This window comes from Gopherus flavomarginatus, chromosome 3 (genome assembly GCF_025201925.1).
Source record: "Gopherus flavomarginatus isolate rGopFla2 chromosome 3, rGopFla2.mat.asm, whole genome shotgun sequence".
Classification (NCBI taxonomy): Eukaryota; Metazoa; Chordata; order Testudines; family Testudinidae; genus Gopherus; species Gopherus flavomarginatus.
The window spans coordinates 46545170-46564431 of NC_066619.1; the positions used below are offsets into that span (position 1 = coordinate 46545170).

Genomic DNA, 19262 nt, shown 5'->3' on the forward strand with positions numbered 1-19262 from the left:
TCCGTCATCAGCAAATACGTCTTTCCTTACCTAGACAACTGGCTTATTCGCGGGACCTCCGAGGCCCAAGTCACCAGGCATGTTGCCATCATCACGGACCTATTCGAGTGGTTGGGCCTGATGATCAATCTAGAGAAGTCTACTCTAGTGCCCACTCAAAGAATAGAATTCATTGGGGCCATTCTAGACTCCAAACTCGCAACAGCCTGCCTTCCACTACCCCGGTTTCGGGCGCTAGTTTTGGTCATAGAAAGTCTCCAAACTTTTCCGACAACCTCGGCCCGCACCTGCCTCAGCCTTCTTGGTCACATGGTCGCATGCACTTTTGTAACCAAGCACGCCAAACTACGCCTGCGTCCCCTTCAAACCTGGCTCACCTCAGTTTACCGCCCAGGCAGGGACACCATAGACATGGTCATCACCATTCCTCAGAGCGTCTTAGGCTCCCTCAACTGGTGGCTAACACCTTCCCTGGTGCAGGAATGCTGTTCCAACTGAGACCGCCCTCAGTATCCCTAATGATGGACGCGTCGTCTCTCGGCTGGGGGGCACACCTTGGCCATCGTCGCACGCAAGGCCTCTGGACATCTCAAGAGCTAGCGTTGCACATAAACGTCCGGGAGCTGAGAGCAGTGCGCCTCGCGTGCCAGACATTCCAACATCATCTGCAGGGCCGTTTTGTTCGTAAGCACTAGAACACCACAACAGCAATGCACTACACAAACAAGCAGGGAGGCACTCTATCCTCCCCCCTTTGTCAGTAGGCAATCCAACTGTGGGAATTTTGTATAGCCCACTCTATAGACCTTATAGCGTCCTTTCTCCCAGGGGTCCGGAACACTCTGGCAGACCATCTCAGCAGATCCTTTCTCTCCCACGAGTGGTCGCTTCGCCCAGACATTGTACATTCCATCTTCCAGAAATGGGGCTTTCCCCACATAGACCTCTTTGCTTCCCGCAACAACAGGACGTGTCAGAGGTTCTGCTCCTTCCAAGGTCTCCCCCCGGGCTCAATATCGGACGCCTTCCTAATCTCTTGGACGAACCACCCGCTTTACGCCTTTCCACCCTTCCCGATGGTGCACAGGGTTTTAGTAAGGCTTCGCAGGGACAGGGCTCGACTGATCCTGATCACCCCTGCGTGGCCCTGGCAACATTGGTACACCACGTTGCTGGACCACTTGATAGCCAACCCGATCCCCCTGCCCCTTCATCAGGATCTGATAACGCGGGACCACGGCAGGCTTCTCCACCCAGACCTGCAATCCCTCCATCTCACGGCGTGGGTCCTGCATGGTTAACCCAATCGGAATTGCGCTGCTCTACCCCGGTGCAAGAGGTACTCCTGGGTAGCAGAAAACCTTCTAATCGGTCTACTTACTTAGCGAAGTGGAAACGGTTTTCCTGCTGGTGTCAACCTACGAAGGTTCCCATCCCCACTATTTTGGACTACCTATGGTATCTTAAACAGCAAGGCCTCACTATCTCATCTTTGCGAGTGCACTTGGCGGCTATTTCTACTTTCCACCCCAGAGAAGGTACTCACTCCGTCTTCTCCCACCCTATGGTCTCGCGGTTCCTCAAAGGCTTGGAGCGTCTGTACCCCCTAATACGACGCCCCGCCCCTTCCTGGGACCTCAGTTTAGTCCTGACGAGACTTACGTCCCCTCCGTTCGAGCCATTGGCAACCTGCTCACTCTTATATTTGTCATGGGAGACAGCCTTCCTTGTAGCCATTACATTGGCTAGGAGAGTCTCTGAGCTTCGGGTTCTGATGGTGGACCCACCATATACGGTGTTCCACAAGGACAAGGTGCAGTTACGCCCACATCCAGCGTTCCTCCCTAAAGTAGTCTCGGCCTTTCATCTCAACCAGGACATATTCCTCCCGGTCTTCTTCCCCAAACCGCATACATCTCGTAGGGAGCAACAGTTACATTCGCTTGACGTCTGTAGGGCGCTTGCCTTCTATATTGACCGAACAAGGCCCTTCCGCAAAACGCCCCAACTCTTTGTTGCTGTGGTGGACCGGATGAAAGGCCAACCCGTCTCTTCTCAGAGGATTTCATCCTGGGTAATGGCGTGCATCCGGACTTGCTACAATCTAGCTCTTGCCTCTCCGGGTCATATTACCACACATTCTACCAGGGCCAGGCCTCGTCGGCCGCCTTCTTAGCTCAAGTACCCATTCAGGAGATATGTCGAGCAGCTACATGGTCTTCAGTACACACTTTTACTTCCCATTATGCCCTGGTGGAACAATCCAGAGACGGTGCAGCCTTCGGCTTAGCAGTTTTGCATTCTGCAGTATCTCACTCCGACCCCACCGCCTAGGTAAGGCTTGGGATTCACCTAATTGGAATGGATATGAGCAAGCGCTTGAAGAAGAAAAGATGGTTACTCACCTTTGTAACTGTTGTTCTTCGAGATGTGTTGCTCATATCCATTCCAAAGCCCGCCCTCCTTCCCAACTGTCGGAGTAGCCGGCAAGAAGGAACTGAGGATCGGACGGATCAGCAGGTGTATATATTCGGTGCCATAGCGGCACCACGCCAGGGGGCGCCCAGCCAATCCGCCGGGTATTGCTAGGGTAAAAATCTTCCGACGAACGTGCACGCGGCGCACGCACACCTAATTGGAATGGATATGAGCAACACATCTTGAAGAACAACAGTTACAAAGGTGAGTAACCGTCTTTTTCTGTGCTTTGGGGAAAGCAGAGAGCTGCCAGGTGACCTGCACTGAACACTATCCCTACATTTTCCACAGGAGTTAATCCTGGAAGATATCTCACTGCTGCGGGTTACCTTGGAAGCAAGGGAGGGTCTTCTACAGCAATGCGGATTCTGCCCTGGCCCCTATGCAGCTTGCCTGTGTGCAGCAATGGTCCCCCCACCCCTCGCGGCACAGTGGCGCGGACACGTTAGCCTGACTGGGACAAGGACCACAGTGGCTCTCCCTGTAAATTTGCACAAGCGCGTTGCACATACTCTGGCAGAAATTTTTGAAGAGATTACCGAGGCCGATTACCGCGACGTGATAGACCACATCAATGGGCTGTTCCACATCTAGGCATACATGCATGCAGCCATAACCCCCCCTCCTCTCCCGAAACATTTCCATCCTGAAAATAAAAGCTGGTTACCGGGAACCTGCTCCTCTGCTGCTTCTTCACCAACAAGTTCCAGCTGCTGCAACTGGCTAGCTTCCTCCTGGCTTGAGAAGAGCTCCTGGCTGCATGCCTCCTGGGACTCTGGGGTGTCTCCCCCCATCCCAGTACCCTCACTCTCGGTTTCTCCCCCCCTCCACCTCCCTCTCCTCTCCCTGCTCTGAACTGTCCATCGTGGTCCTCAGATTGGCAGTGGGGTTACCCCCAAGTATCGCGTCCAGCACCTTGTAAAAACAGCAGGTCGTGGGGGCAGCACCTGAGCGGCAGTTTCCCTCGCGGGCTTTGCAATAGGCACTCCGCAGCTCCTTTACTTTAACCCTGCACTGCACCGTGTCCCAGTCATGGCCCCTTTCCATCATGGCCTTTGATATCTGCCCTTAGGTGTCGTAATTCCTACAGCTGGAGCGCAGCTGTGACTGTACAGCTTCCTCCCCCCAAACACTGATGAGGTCCATCAACTCGCCATTGCTCCATGCTGGGGCTCGTTTGGAGCGTGGCGGCATGGTCACCTGGAAGGATTCACTGATTGCACTGCACACCTGGCTGAGCAAACAGGAAGGGGATTTTTAAAATTCCCAGGCCATTTAAAGGGCGAGTCACCTGAGGCCAGGGCATTAGAGTGCGAACTGATGATCAGAGTGGCTGAACAGGTATTCTGGGATACCTCCTAATACCCTGGAGGCCAATTACAGCGCTTTTGGTGGCCACACTTGATGAGCAGCGCTGCATCACCAGCGCTGCAATCGTTATACCCCAAACAGACCAGGTGTATAGCCAGCGCTGCAGCCAGGGAGTTGCAGCGCTGGATGTGCCTTGCAGGTGTGGACGGTTACTAAGTTGCAGCCCTGTAAACCCATCACCAGCGCTGCAACTCTCCAGTGTAGCCAAGCCCTCATGTAATAAGGTAGACACATTTTTCTAGAAAATGCCATACATTTAGTGCACCCAGACATTAGTTATTCCCTTAATAGTTATTGATTACTTTGTTTTTAGTGGTGGTTTATGACCTTTCCATTTTATTGTTCTTTTTGAAGTGTATGTGTTTATGTAATTGATGGGTTTGGATAATGTGGTAAGATAGTTTATTTAGAGATACACAGTAATGTCTATATTATTTTGTGGATATGTCTTGCTGTTTGTGCCATCTTCACCAGGTTTCAGTTTTAATGAGAGCCTAGTTTATTAAAGGTTTGGAATGCCAGAGAGTAGAACATGTTCTGAATGTTTTATTTTCTATATGCTGGTTTCTTTTTTTACAATCAGATATTGTTCATTGTTCCTTGACTTTAAAAATGAATGAAGAACCTATTCTTTTTACACATAGTGACTCAGATGACCGAGAGAAGAAAACAAAAATGATTTCCAAAAAAAAGAGAAGTTCTGGTTCCTCTGGCTCAGAATCTAGCTCAACAGAAGAAAGTTCATCAGACTCTGAATCAGAATCTGACTCTGAAAGTGATGCTGAGTCTAAGAAGCCTAAAAATGCTATTGCCTCCAAGGTAAAATCTACATTATCTCTATCTCTATAAAGCTGTGTTCAGTCATTCATGTATGTGCATTCCCATTTTTTAATGGGCTCTGGGATGTAGAAATTCTCTGAGATTATACTGCGTGGTAAAAACTAATTTTATTTATCCGGATTAAAACTCCTTGTATATCTAACAAATATTTGAAAATACTGAAAACTTGGCTGAACCTTCTGTGTGTTCCTAGGGCCAGAGTTCAGTCTCAGTTATATCATAAGAACATAAGAATGGCCCTACTGGGTCAGCCCAAAGGTCCATCTAGCCCAGTATCTTGTCTTCCGACAGTGGCCAGTGCCAGGTGCCCCAGAGGGAATGAACAGAATAGGTAATACCCAAATGATCCATCCCCTCCCCGCTCCTGCAACGCCTTCTCCACTTCCTCCCCTGAGTGTGCCGTGTCCCTGCTCCTCCCCCTCCCTCCCAGAAAGTCCACAGCGCTGCCAAACAGCTGTTAGGCAGCCAGGCAGTGAGAAGCGGTGGTAGGGAGGGGGAGGAGCGGGGGCACAGCGCGTGAGGAGGAGGAGGCAAAGAGAGCTTGGCCACCGGTGGGAGCTAAGCACCCGCTAATTTTTCCCTGTGGGTGCTCCAGCCCCAGAGCACCCACAGAGTTGGCTCCTATGCTTGTTGCTCATTCCCAGCTTCTGGCAAACAGAGGCTAGGGACACCATTCCTGCCCATCCTGGCTAATAACCTTTAATGGACCTATACTCCATGAATTTATCTAGTTCTTTTTTGGACCCTGTTATGGTCTTGGCCTTCACAACATCCTCTGGCAAGGAGTTCCACAGGTTGACTGTGTGTTGTGTGAAGAAATACTTCCTTTTGTTTGTTTTAAACCTGTTGTCTGTTAATTTCATTTGGTGACCCCTAATTCTTGTGTTATGAGAAGTAGTAAACAACACTTCCTTATCTACTTTCTCTCCACCAGTCATGATTTTATAGACCTCAATCATATTTCCCCTTAGCCGTCTCTTTTCCAAGCTGGAAAGTTCCAGTCTTATTAATCTCTCCTCAGACAGAAGCCGTTCCATACCCCTAATAATTTTTGTTGCCCTTTTCTGAACCTTTTCCAATTCCAATTAACTACTGATTTCAGTGTAGTTATTTCAGTTTTACAACTGAATTCAGAATCTTGGCCTCTGTTTAGCTGTTGAAGTCACCTTGTGCAAATAAATGTAGGGCTAGATCTTCAGACGTGCATGTAAAAAGTCGTATGCACGTTTGCACGCCTCTGCTTAAGTGCACAGATACCCCCAGTGAATTATAGTCAAAGTTTGCATGCACATAGATTCATAGATTCTAGGACTGGAATGGACTTCGAGAGGTCATCGAATCCAGTCCCCCGCCCTCATGGCAGGACCAAATACTGTCTAGACCATCCCTAAGTATTGAGTATTTGCGAAACTAAGAGCTTGTCCACACAGCATGTTTAAGTGCATTAGAGGAGTCTGATTTGTAGTGCTAACGTGCTGCATTCTAAGGGTATGTCTGGTCAGCCTGCAGTGAGCTTCCCAGCCCAGGTTGACAGACTTGGGATACTGGTGCTCGCACTAGCACGCTAAAACTAGCTGTGTAATAAGTGCTTTGATGTTGCGGCTCAGGCTTCAGTTCCGGCTCTGAAGCCCAATTTCATCCCAAGGCTTCAGATCCCAAGCTGCAGCCCGAGCTGCAACTTCAAAGCATTTCATACTGTGGTTAAAATGTGTTTTATTTCATAGGAGGGGGAGTATATAACATATTGTCACTTCAGAATTAGGGAAGACTCCCAAATTCCATGAGATCTCTCATAAGATGCATAAAATCCCAAGCTCTCAAATGTGGCTTTTAAATTGGACTCTGAGAAGTATCAAGGTACAAAAATGGCACCATCTCACTCAGCAGAGCTGTTGTCTGGGTATGGTCAGTCATAACTGCTTAAATGGGTGGGGGAGAAAGAAGTTACACTACTTTTTTACTCAAGTTAACATTGCAAAGCTGAAATAGTTGTGTGTGTGTGTGTGCTGGATACTGTTCCTTCTTGCATATTTAAACAAATGTTTGAAGGCAGTGATTTTGCAGAGCTATAAATGAGGGCACTGTTCAGCTTGCAGAACCTTTATTATGGATGGCAGCGCATGAGAAGGAAAGAATCAGCTCTCAGATTTTGGCTGAATTTGTAGGCCTGGAAATTAGCAAAGTAATTTTTTTACTTCAAAGCTGATCAAAATCTTATGTTCGAGTCAATGTGGACATAATAAATGTGAAACCCAGGCTGAACCTTGTGGGGGAAGGAGAATAGTAAAAATTTCTGTGAAACACCTTTTCTTATTGGCATCCAAAATGTTGTGTTCATTTCTACCCATGTATATTTTTTATAGTAACTTCCAGAGTAGAGCGATAATTATAAAGTCTCCATTTGAATTTTGATACGTTTATATTAGCGTTAGGCATTTAAAAAATCAACCAAGCACCTTTAGTTCAACATTCCTGTTTATTTAAAGACCAGTTAATGTAATCAAAACATGTCACCTGACACTATTGATGTGGATATGGAAACAGTGTGACATGTATACCACAGTATGGATAAATGTGAAGGCCGCAACTTTATTTAAAAGATTATCTGACAAGGCAAAGACTCCCCAAACTACCTAGCAGGGCTGATCTAGTCTTGATTTCAACTGTGCATGAGTAGCCTTGGTTTCTACAAACCTGAGCATGGGTCCAAGGGTAGTGCCTCGTCTCCACCCTCAGGCCTGCCCAGGAACCCTGGCTGGAAGCTAGAGTCCCAAAATATTCCCCTCCTCCACACAGGAAGTAGGAGAGATGAGATGAAGGGAGCCCATACACTGCGTGAGACATGGAGGCCACACCCTCACTGTGCAGTATTGTGCTCAGGGCCTGTCATAAACAGATACTTAAGGGTTAATGGCTCTTTTACCTGTAAAGAGTTAAGAATTCACCTAGCCTAGCTGACACCTGACCAGAGGAACCATTGGGGGAACAAGGTGTTTCAAAAGAAAGGAGGGAAGTTTCCTTTGTTTAGTCAGTTTCAGTTTCAGCCGGAGTGAAAAAGATCAAGGAACCAGCCTCTTATCAGAGTAGTAAGTTTTAGAAAGGAATAAATACGTTTATGTTTTTCTTTTGCAACTTGTCTTTGTGCAGTTAGGGGAATTATTATTGTATGTATTAAGGTTTTTGCCCAGGGGAACATCCTGTGTTTTAAATCTGTTGTCTGTGAGATCAGCTGTATGCTGTCTCCCAGAGGTTTTTTTCTTTTTCCTTTCTTTTCTTTAATTAAAAGCCTTCTTTTTAAGAACCTGAATTGCTTTTTCCTTGTTTTAAGATCCAAGGGGATTGAATCTGGACTCACCAGGAATTGGTGGGGGAAAGGAGTGGGGATGGTTAAATTCTCCTTGTTTTAAGATCCAAGGGATTTGGATCAGTGTTCACCAGGGACTTGGTGGAGGAGTCTCTCAAGGCTACCCAGGGAGGGGAAGGTTTGAGGGGGGAAGAGAGTTTTCCAGGTAACTCAGAAATCTGGATGGTGGCAGCGAGACCAGATCTAAGCTGGTAGTTAAGCTTAGAGGTGTTCATGCAGGTCCCCACATCTGTACCCTAAAGTTCAGAGTGGGGGTGAGACCTGTGACAGGGACCATGCCCAAGCAGCTTGTTGAGTTACTGGACCTCATATCAAACCCTTTTTAACATACCAACTGCAAAACAGACACCTCAGGGCCTACAGGTTGGGGAATGGGGGTGGGGGTAAGTGGATTAGAGAAAAACAGCAATCTCTCCTTTACCCGCACGCTGCAGAACATCAGGAGATGTTGCAGACAAAAAAAAGTTGCAGCTTTTGAAAACTGGAATATTTCAGTGAAAATCTGTGAAAAATATTTTTTCTTTTGAAAAAAATTCTGGAAAATACCACTTTCCGACCAGCTCTGTTACTAAACATTTTATAAGAATAAAAAGACTTTGATGTATTTAGGTTGCTTTAGACTTTCCATTATAAAGGATTCTTTGAGAAGCTCTCACACCTCTGTTGTGTGCTGCAGACCTTTGATATTAGGCAGTGGGAACAATCTCGAGCTACAGAAGTTCCTTTTCTTTGTCTGATGAAATTCAATTTAGCTTTTGCTGATATAAACTGCTAAAAAGGCTATTTTCCATCTGATTTGCATTTCTCAGGAAAATCTTGGCAGTATGCCAAAATAATAACGAAATGTATGAATATTCTAATGTTGGGTTCATGCTGGCACAACAGTGCATGCACTGTGACAAGAATGCCTGAGAGCTTCCAGAGACCTGTGGAGTGAGAAAGAAGAAGATAGACAGATAAGCACTCCTTTTACCCCACAGGCAGCACATGGACAGGAGTGTCTTCCAGTTGATAGGTGGTAAGGGTTAATAACGAGGCAGAGCTGAGGTGGCTATTGGGATCTCACCTACTTTTCTGTATATTATAAAATATCCTTGTCTGAATGTTTTGTGTGTGTTTTACAAAACAATAACTCTTTTAAAGCTGGAAACAAAGCCATTAAGCCCCGAAGCAAAACTTTCTGTGATTCAGAGGCCCCAGCTGGAGTTCTCTCAGGGCTACTGTTTTGGATACCTTAATTTGAAATCCTTATGCATGTCGTTTTAAGCTTTGATTACAAGCAACAGTGTAGGCAGTTGGAAGAAAGAGATGAAGAATACTAGCTATTGAGAGGTGGGCTTCAACTGAACAATTCCAAACTTTTGCATGTTGTGTTGGTGCATGACCACACTGTTAAAATAATAGCAAATTATCATCTTGTATATTATCTAATATGCCAGTATTTTCCCCATCACAAAATCCACCTTTCCCCATCAACCTGAAATCTTTTCTCAGTAGCTTAGGTTGTATCATTCACTGAGTGTTGGTTTTCACAAAAATAATAACTTTCCGTAACTCTTCTTTCCAAAAGTGAAGGAGTTGGTCGCTTCGTTGTGCCATCCTTTCCAATATTGGAATTTCCATTTGAGTGCTTTTCGGTATCCAGCTGTGCAGTGTATGGAAAAATTGCACCACACAACACATACTGCCTTATTTCTGTTGCTGGCTTATATCATCATTTTTGTGACTATATGGCCACATGTCTGTAACAGGTATATAGTGCTAGTCATTTCCGTGCCTTCATTCTTGGAAAATCCAAGTACCTGAAGTTGACTATAGGTACTTATAGGTGCTTAAGGCAGCATGTAGAGAACAGACAACACTAGCAGGGTATAAATATCTGTGTAGATGGTGAGGCACTGCTTATAGAGTAGAATTCCCTACATTCCGGAGCCCCGGGGTATATACTTTACGTTGGCGCTCTGTGTGTCCAAGCAGTGTCTCTCACATCTACACTGCTATTTTTAGTGTCCTGCTGCCAGAGTCTTTCCCCACTGCAGCAAAAGACTTTGGCAGGGCGGAGGAAGTGGGGAAAGGTTCTAGTAGCCAAAGCTATATGCTGCTGTATGTAGCTATGGGCCTATTAGAGGAGTAGATGGGTGAGGTTGTATCGCCTGCAATGTGCAGTATGTCAGACTAGACAGTGGTCCCTTCTGGTCTTGTTGTCTGAGTGAACTACACATACTCTACATGCTGCTGCACATGTAGATAAGGTCTTTGAGTCCATGAAGTAGATGCCAACATTTATATGAAATGGAAAATAAGAATTAGTTGTATGTTGTCATTTTTACCACCTCTGACTGGTGACGATGGAATTTACATCAGAATAGCTCAACTTCAGAGAAAAAATTGACTTTTTTTCTTTTCCCCCAAAAAACCTTACTGCGGCTTATGCTGGCTAACACTATAAAACTAAAACTATTCTGATGCTACAAGATAAATAATGGATACAAGATAAAATTACTTCCTTGAAGGGATTTTCTTGGTGGTTAGGGTGATCACTTATAGTTTCATAAATCATGAAAAATACTGTCATTCATAAATAAATGAGTACACCATGGTTTTTTAAAAGTCTGGAATAAAATGTATTCTCTTCCCCCTCTCCAAAAATCAGTGGTACCATTTTAAGTGCAGAATAGTACATAACAAACTGTGAAAGATTTAGGTATTTTATTTGCTTCAGCGTTAGTAGCTTAAATTTCAACCTCTATCTCAATTCTCATGTCTGTATACTTATACAAGACTTGTGGTTAGCTCACAACAGCATCACCTGCAGATATTCCTTACAGATCATATAATTTGGGAGAACTTTTCCTATTGAGTATAGATATTTTCATCAAAACTAACTAATGCTATTCTGTATAAACAGATGTAGATGTAGAGCATTTTTATTGTGCATCTGCATGTATATTCTGGGAATGTGTCTTCACTGCAGTTAACCCAGCTTCTTACTTGGGTGTTTCTTCTAACACTCTTCCATCCATATACGCAAATCTCTTGCCCCTGTTTAGTGGCACTTTAAACCCAAGCTAGCTGGCAAGGCTGGGGTATGGGTTAGAGCCCAGGTTCTGCTTTCAATCAAGATGGTAATCTGCCCACTTTGCAGTGAGGATGTAAGCTAAATCACTCGAGTGCTGATAACCCACTAGTGTCTTCTCACAATAACTCCTGTGTGCCCAAGGTTCCAGAAGACCAGACAAGTTCTTACACAATTTACTGGGAGAGAATCGTAGTGGTTCAGCTTAGTACAGCACAGAGAACCATGGGATATGCTCCTGGAAGTCCTAGTAATACACATGAGGAAGTACAGCACCAGTGAGGACGCTAACTCAAGTATGTTTGTACAGAATGGCTGCTCATGGTTGGGCAAGACTGGCCTGGATGCCAGTCACCCAAGCTTAACTCTTCAACAAAGACACCTGTAGTGACTTTGTGTATAAGCATTAGAGCTTAAGCTCAGAGAATAATGAAACCGTCTTTGCCTTGAAGAAATCTTCTTATGAAACTGTGTCAGATAAGCAGCTTTCCTTATAATGCGGAGTAAAATAGTAATCTCTGCTGTATTGTATGAAGAACATTCATGGTTATATCAGAAAAGATATTGTGTTACAATTGTACAATATGTCCCATTGTTAAATATACAGCTACAGAAGGCTTTGTTTAAAATAATGTATTTTAAACTGTTGCAAATTATTCTTCACTAGAACAGATTTTATTCTGCATTTCAGTTCTATTTCAAGAAAAGTTTACCTGAAAAATGTATTTGTATGTGTATATCTTTGTATGTTTACACACATTATAGATATACTAAATATTTTATATGCAGTGTGTAATGTATATTAATGTCAATAGTACCTCTATGTTGAACACATTTCCTCCTAACTCAGCTTCTCATTATGCAGCAATTCTGCAAGCCTCTGCCACATGGAAAGTCTTTAGATTAATTTTACTGTTCAATCACCAAAATGAAATATAATTGCTTGCATTGATTCTAGACACTGTAAAAATCTAAGATGAAACTTGAAGGTATAGCTTGTGTATCATGTGGATCTGATCCTACCATTGATTGCACACTTATAATTTCCATTTACTTTCTTGGGAGTTCTGAGTATGCAGGGCACTCCAGATTGGGCCATCATTGATTGTGTATATCAGTGGTTTTCAAACTTGGGCTGCCGCTTGTTCAGGGAAAGCCCCTGGCGGGCTGGGCCAGTTTGTTGACCTGCCGTGTCCGCAGGTTTGACCGATTGCTGTCCCAGGCCAATGTGGGCTGCGGGAAGCGGCGCATGCCAAGGGATGTGCTGGCTGCGGCTTCTTGCAGCCCCCACTGGCCTGGAGTGGCAAACCGCGGCCAGTTGGAGCCGCGATCGGCCGAACCTGCAGACGCGGCAGGTAAACAAACCGGCCTGGCCCACCAGGGACTTTCCCTGAAAAAGCGGTGGCCCAAGTTTGAGAACCACTAGTGTATATCACATAAATAGCCTGTATAAAGAAAGCAAATTGTGCTTATCCTACAAAGGTCACATACGAAGTTTTAAAACATCTGTTCTTTGCTGGTCACCATTGTGCAGAGGTGTTTGGTTTATTTTGTTTGTTTGTTTACAAAGGTCCCCAGTTGTATAATCTGATCAGTGTGGTCTGACACTTTCTCCCCCATAAAGTCCGATTGAAGCCAATGGGATCAGAGTTGGATTGTGGGACCTTCCCTTTTCGATCAGGTCGTAGATTGTGAGGCCAAAGATTGTACTTAACTGTGGTTTGTTTGTTTTTAAACATCTGATTATTTATTAGAGCCAACCACTGTTTGTGTATATACAGAGACGCGCACACACACACACATGCGCGCATTAATAGTACGTTAATAAATGAACTGATCATGTTCATTGTGAATTTTAAAAATTTTCAACCTTATAACGTTGCGGAAAAGAAATCAGATCTGCATATTATAGAGAAAATAGCTAAGGTTTCAGAGGAATATTTCCTACAGTAAAGAGAGGTACAAGAAGTAACAGGTTTAACTTTCACTTCCACAACAATTTACATAAAGTCTATGTGGGTTAAAGTCTTTAGGTTTTACATTACCTCTGTAAATCTCACATATTTGTCTTGTGTGACTGTAATATGCAGTTTTAGCTCTTTCTATTAAATGATCCTATATTGTATCAAAAGCATAGATTTGTGAAGTTATGAAAGTGCTATTTAAAGAGAGCCACCTTATATGTTCTATAAACTGCTTTAGACTGGAACGACCCTCATGAAGGTAGAAGAATTTTTTAAACTAAAAAAAAAAATCTTATTGGCGTTCATTAACTGAGGTTTTTTGATTGGCCAGTCTTTACCATTTCTATGTGAGTTTGATCCAGTGTACAAAGAGACATAAGATTCATTGTTGTTCTTCCTCTATAATTCAAATTGAAAATATTTCATGTAAATATCGTGCTGTATGAAGCAAGAAATTAACATTGACTGTGTTACATTTCCAAGTTCACTCCAGGTCCAATGAACTTTACAGTATGTTGAGCCTATTTTTGAGTTGTTTTCCATTTGTTGTTTCATGGTGTGGTCTTGAATGAAAATACTTTAGCACAACAACCATTAAGAAAAATGGTTGCTTTTTGTGTAAATATTTTGCATCTCCATCTAGGTTTATTTTCTACTGTGAAAATTAGCATGTAAAATAGCCCCAAATCACTTTTGCTGCAGGTAATATTTTTAATGTTTTTACGTTTCACTCTTGAAAATTTAACTTTGAAAAAGCTTGTTTTATTCTATTTAGTTAAAGTACAGTGAGTAGAGAATTCACTTTTTTACCCTGCTGTTTGGTATTTCATTTTGCAATAGGGACTCTCTGAGGTATTCAGATACATAATCAAATATTGTAGAAATAAAATGGAGATTTGAGGATGATGCACAGATAAATAGGAGTCTCTACATTGGGATTTTAAAATCAACTACCATTGGCATTCTTATACAAACATAATACAGTCACTCAGCTATTAAAAAAAACCTGATCCACTATTTAAAAAAAAATACAAAACCAAATTGTTTGTCTTTCTGCCTGATCTCTTTTCAAGTGCTAACACAATGGGGACAGTGGGTGATCTGTCAGTGCATTTGGATTGTTAATGATGGTTTTGTATAAATATTGGGAGGCTAAAAAATAAAATTCACACAGTAAAATATGATTTCCTCTGCCTTTTTTCTGCAGCTCCATGGCTCATACTGTGGTGTGAAATTCTCATTTTACACACTTTGCAGGCAGAGCACATGAATTATGTATTGAGCAAGAGAAATCTCCTGCTTCAAGTCCTGTATGCATTTATCCAGGTTCTATCTCTATTACCAAAATGAATTGCAAATGGAGAAATGTTTGATAGAATATAGCTTAACTTCTTTGTTTAGCATTCAGCTTATTTTCCATAGTAGGTTCTTTAAGTAGGAAGCTGTTATGATTTTACTGTGGGTTTATTTAAGAAAAAAGGAAAGAAAAATGTCAGAGAAATGCCAAACATCAGAACCTTTTTATAGCCTTGATTTAGAATGCAAGGCTTTTTTTTTATTCAGTAGAAATAGCTCCTGGTAATGTTGGTTTCCGTCCCTGGCTATTTATTATTCCCAGAAAGCCAATGAATTTCTCTCCTTGTAAAATTCAAAGAAAAAAATCAAGTTGTAATAAGAGAGACCAGTTTAACTTGCCTTGTCCTTATGTTTGCTGTGACCTGATGTATATTTAATAGTGTTTACAAGATCTTGGTTATGAAGTAGAAAATAAGACTTGCCTTATGTTTTAACTTTATCTTGATTTGGTTGGTTTGATTTTTCAGGTGGGAGGCTACAGTTCGCAGAAGGCCCTTGTATACTGTTGTTGTTTGAAGGAAAACTACAACTGTTCTGGCTCAGCACAGCATTTTAATAAGTCACATAACGACATGTCATTTCCTGCCATGTATTACAGAATTGAAGTAATGATTCTGTAGTTACTGTTATTCTCCAAAATATTTAAAGGAAAACCTGTTCAGGCCTTGAGTTACCTGAGCCCAATAGCGGATGTTCTTCACACACGAACTGCAAAACAGATGAAAATTGACTTAAATGCAGAAAATACATTTTAATTGTCTTTTAAAGAGTCATTTTTCAACCTCTGTGAGATGTTCTTATTAGTTGCTGGTTCAGAAGAGCTATTCCAGAATGTAACACCATGAATATTGGAAGTCGTCATTGAAATCATGCAGTTAATTTTATAGTTGTGATGTCACAAAATGGTATATCTTTGAAATCTTCAGTAAACCAGAGGAGTACTATGAGGATGTAATGTGGTGGAAAATTTGGTTCAAAGTTCAGTGTCCACTAAAAATGATGAGATCTGAACCTTGAATCTGAACATATTCTAATTACAGGTGGGCTATTTGAGTTCTTAGAATCAAGACAGCTCGGCCTGTGGGTTTGATTCCAGTTCTAGCCGGAATCGGTGTATTCCTTGGTTAAGATGTGGCTAAATTCTTTTGTGTTACTGATCTTTTAAGCAGAGGGTGGCATCTTGCTTTGTGTCCCCTTCCTCTTCACATTTTTGTCATCTCTCTCTTGAGCCCCAAAACGTAAATTTGGTGGTAGTGGAAAAGAAAAATGGGTTGGCCAAACACACCCTCCTTTCCTTATTATGTGCCCTCAACCCAGATAAGAGTACAGCTGCTCGTCAGATGGCTGTCCTTTCATCTGTGCTTCTCTTCCCTACCAATTAGTAGTAGTATTATTGCTGTGTTGCCCACTCTCATGACTTTTATCATGATTCTCAAGATATTTGATGTTTTTTTCTTAAAGTTCCAGCTACTGGAGGCAATTGATTACAAGAGATTTTGGATTTTTTGGACTTATGATTTTTCAACAGATGGATTTGGCACTGCTGTTACTGACAGACTCAGGACTCCCAGTCTTTCCCCACAGTAACCCTTTGTGAGAGGGGGACACTTTTTTTTTTGGTACTGAATTTAATTGATTGCATGAGAGTTTGGTTAGGAGTAGGACTGCAGAAACCCAAGACAGGAGTTAAAAATCTTGGACAGTCCTATCCAGAATGAGGCAAATAATAAGGATGAAGCAGGATTAGCCCTTAGTCCTACCATAAAGCAGAGTCATATGCCACTGCTTTATCCCATTTTGTGTACTGAATGCCTTCCCTTGTCCATATCCACAGCCCTTTTTGGTCAGGAGGAGGAGAGTGGGGACATGCATCACAGATCTCATCTCAGTTTATATTACATCCTTTGAATGTCTTTTTTTATTTGATTTCTCTTTTGTATTTTTACTTTTAAATTCATATTTGCCAACTATAGCGTCCTTGAGGAGGCATTCATGCTTAGACATGTTTGAAAAAGTTCAGTTATAAAATAGATGTTTAAGGTGGAAATTTCACAAAAGCACATGCATGCCACAAAGTTAAGCATACATCAAGTAGTCATAAACATACTTGACACTTATGAAAAACATCTGCCTGCTATGCAGGGATATCATTAACACATCATAAACATTAGTAATTTAATATCACTATGCCCCAGTAAGATAGATAATAATTATCTCCATTTTACACATGAGAAAATTAGGCATATAGTAGTCAGATAACACTGCTCTACAGCCAAAATGCTTCTGAAATACATGTGGCCCAACTTTACTAATTCTGGGTCACTGAGAACGAAAATGATGCTTAAAATTGTTGATTGGCTCTAGTTTTCAAGATATGCTATTGGGTCAGTATATACGACCCTTGACTTGGGAATGGCGGAGGATAAGTGAGTTATAAAGGGAAGGGATCTCAATTTAAACCAGAAATGACTAAAATACATCTTTGACTGGATCTGTGAATAAATCTATGACTGGGTTGAGACAGTACTTGCTTTTGAGGCAAAACAATGAATGATGCAATCTGAAGCTGGTATTGCGTCATACATGATATGAATTGAATCATGTTATTCCTAGAAGTGATGGATGATGCAATCATAACAAAGCTTACATCACTCTGCTGAACAAATTGCCCTATATCAGCTCTAGAAATCATACAGTGTCGTGCCCTCTTATTTGTCAGTGTTTGATTTTGCAAAGGGACACATTTCTGTTTAGCCAAAGTGAGCAGAGATGCCTCGTACTTGTGTGAAGAGTGCAGATAACTTCTGCTATGTTTATGGTGAAGTGACTTTTGCATCACAAAAGCGCAGTATAAGCACTATGGTTAAGAAAGCTTATCACCTTTCTTTTGGCTGCAAAATTGGAGATCAGGACAAGAGGTGGGCCCCACACGGATGCTGAAACACTTGTGCAAGAAATCTTCACCAGTGGTTAAACAGGAAAAGGAAATCTATGTCTTTTGCAGCGCCAATGATTTGGAGAGAGCCAACAGATCATACCAGCAATTGTTACTTCGGCATGGTGCCTCCAGATGGGAAAGATGTGTCAAAGAAGAAAAAGTGGACTGTGCATTATCCAAACATTCCATCAACTATACGCCCAGTACCCCACAGAGAAGGACTGCTGGTTCCTGATGCACCAGAATCATTCTCACTTGAGTCAGACGAGGAAGAGGATGAAATTTCTGATCCTGAACCATCAGTGTCACAGGACCCACATTTTCTCCCATCCTCCTCCTCTGAACCACGCCTCATAACACAAGGTGAACTGAATGACCTTGTCAGGGATTTGGAACTCCCCAAGAGTAAGGCAGAGCTGTTGGGCTCCAGACTACAGCAGTGGAATCTCCTGGCGGGCTATCAGGGCAAATGGAGCCTATCAATGCTTGCAGACTATTGCTGGACAGTGACAAGAGATGCTCCATTTAATGAATACAAGAGACAAGCCAAGAAGCGCCTAATAGACACTGAATAGGACTAAACAATGTACATAATAGTTTTTTACCTTTTTGTTTCATAATAAATTTTATTTATATAACCCTTTTGCTGATTTTTAAAGTGTTACATAAACAGGAGAGGTGAAATATTATCATGTAAAGCAACCATAAACACATGAAAAGACCTAGGTTTACAATTTATGATTAAAACTCTACTATCTACACAATATACATAGACATAAAATGTAAAAACTTAAATATCTTAGAAACAGTAGCCAATCAGTTGTTTTAATTGTCATATTTGAATTCAGCACATCAAAATACATAATAAATATCACATATTATCTCTGAAGCAGACGACTTCTCAAAAATTGTAGACCAGTGTAACTTGTCAAAGATCACACCAAAAGGGAGGAAGGATGGTCTTCTGGTTGTTGCCAGACTGGGACTCTGGAGACCTGGATCTGCCACAATTTCCTCTGTGACCTTGGACAAGTCACTTAATCTATCCTGTGTCTGTGTTCCCTAAGATGGAGATAGTATTTCCCATACCTTACAAAGGTGTGTTGTCAACAAAATTCTTTTATGATTTATTAATGAGTGAAGAGGGCCATATTCATCCTTAAGCAATCTGGATTCTATTTCTGGCTGTGAAACACTTCCACCTGTTTCCAGCCTGTACTAGCCACAAGACCTTCTGTCCCCTGGCATGCCTGAATATATATGAGTATATTAATATTTTGGCAATGGTGTGTATTTGGGGTTGTGGGCTGCTTGGAAGTAAATTAGAATAGCCCTAAAGCTGATATTCATGGGAAACTTACCTTAAAGTAGGACATCAGTGGAGTTTTCCATCTTCCAGTACTCCTTGACCTGTCCCATCTCCAGTAACAAGAAGACTTCACTAGGTGTTATGCTACAAGTTCATTTGCACTGGCAGTTGGCAAACAGGTAAAAGAGATGTTTTATAGGTACAAAGGGGAAGCCCCTGGTTATTTATGCCGACAGGATTCTGAGTGGTTTGTTAGGCAATGATTCTTTGGAGAATGGTGCTCCCCTCCATCCCTGACAGACCTTCAAATCCCACAAGTTTAATAGATTTTAAGGCCAGAGGAAACCATTACATGATCTTGTCTGACCTCCTGTGTAGCACAGGCCATTCATTTTCTGCCAGCTACTCTTGCACAGAGCCCAATAACTTGTTTAACTAAAGCATGTCTTCCAAAAAGGAATCCAGTCTCCATCTGAAGACAAGAGATTGAGAATCTGCCATGTACCTTTGTAGTTAGTTCTGATGGTTTGTCATTCTGACTGTTAACAATGTATGCCTTATTTCAA

General features: G+C 42.4%; 1 protein-coding gene across 2 annotated transcripts in view; it reads left to right on the forward strand.

Moving 5' to 3' along the window:
- The window catches only part of AP3B1 (adaptor related protein complex 3 subunit beta 1), a 310175-nt gene that overhangs the window by 198251 nt on the left and 92662 nt on the right, over window positions 1-19262 (forward strand). For both annotated transcript variants that reach the window (XM_050946875.1, XM_050946876.1), the window contains exon 20: window positions 4494-4668. In XM_050946875.1, the coding sequence (XP_050802832.1) occupies window positions 4494-4668 (175 nt within the window). The remainder of the gene's footprint in view (window positions 1-4493; window positions 4669-19262) is intronic.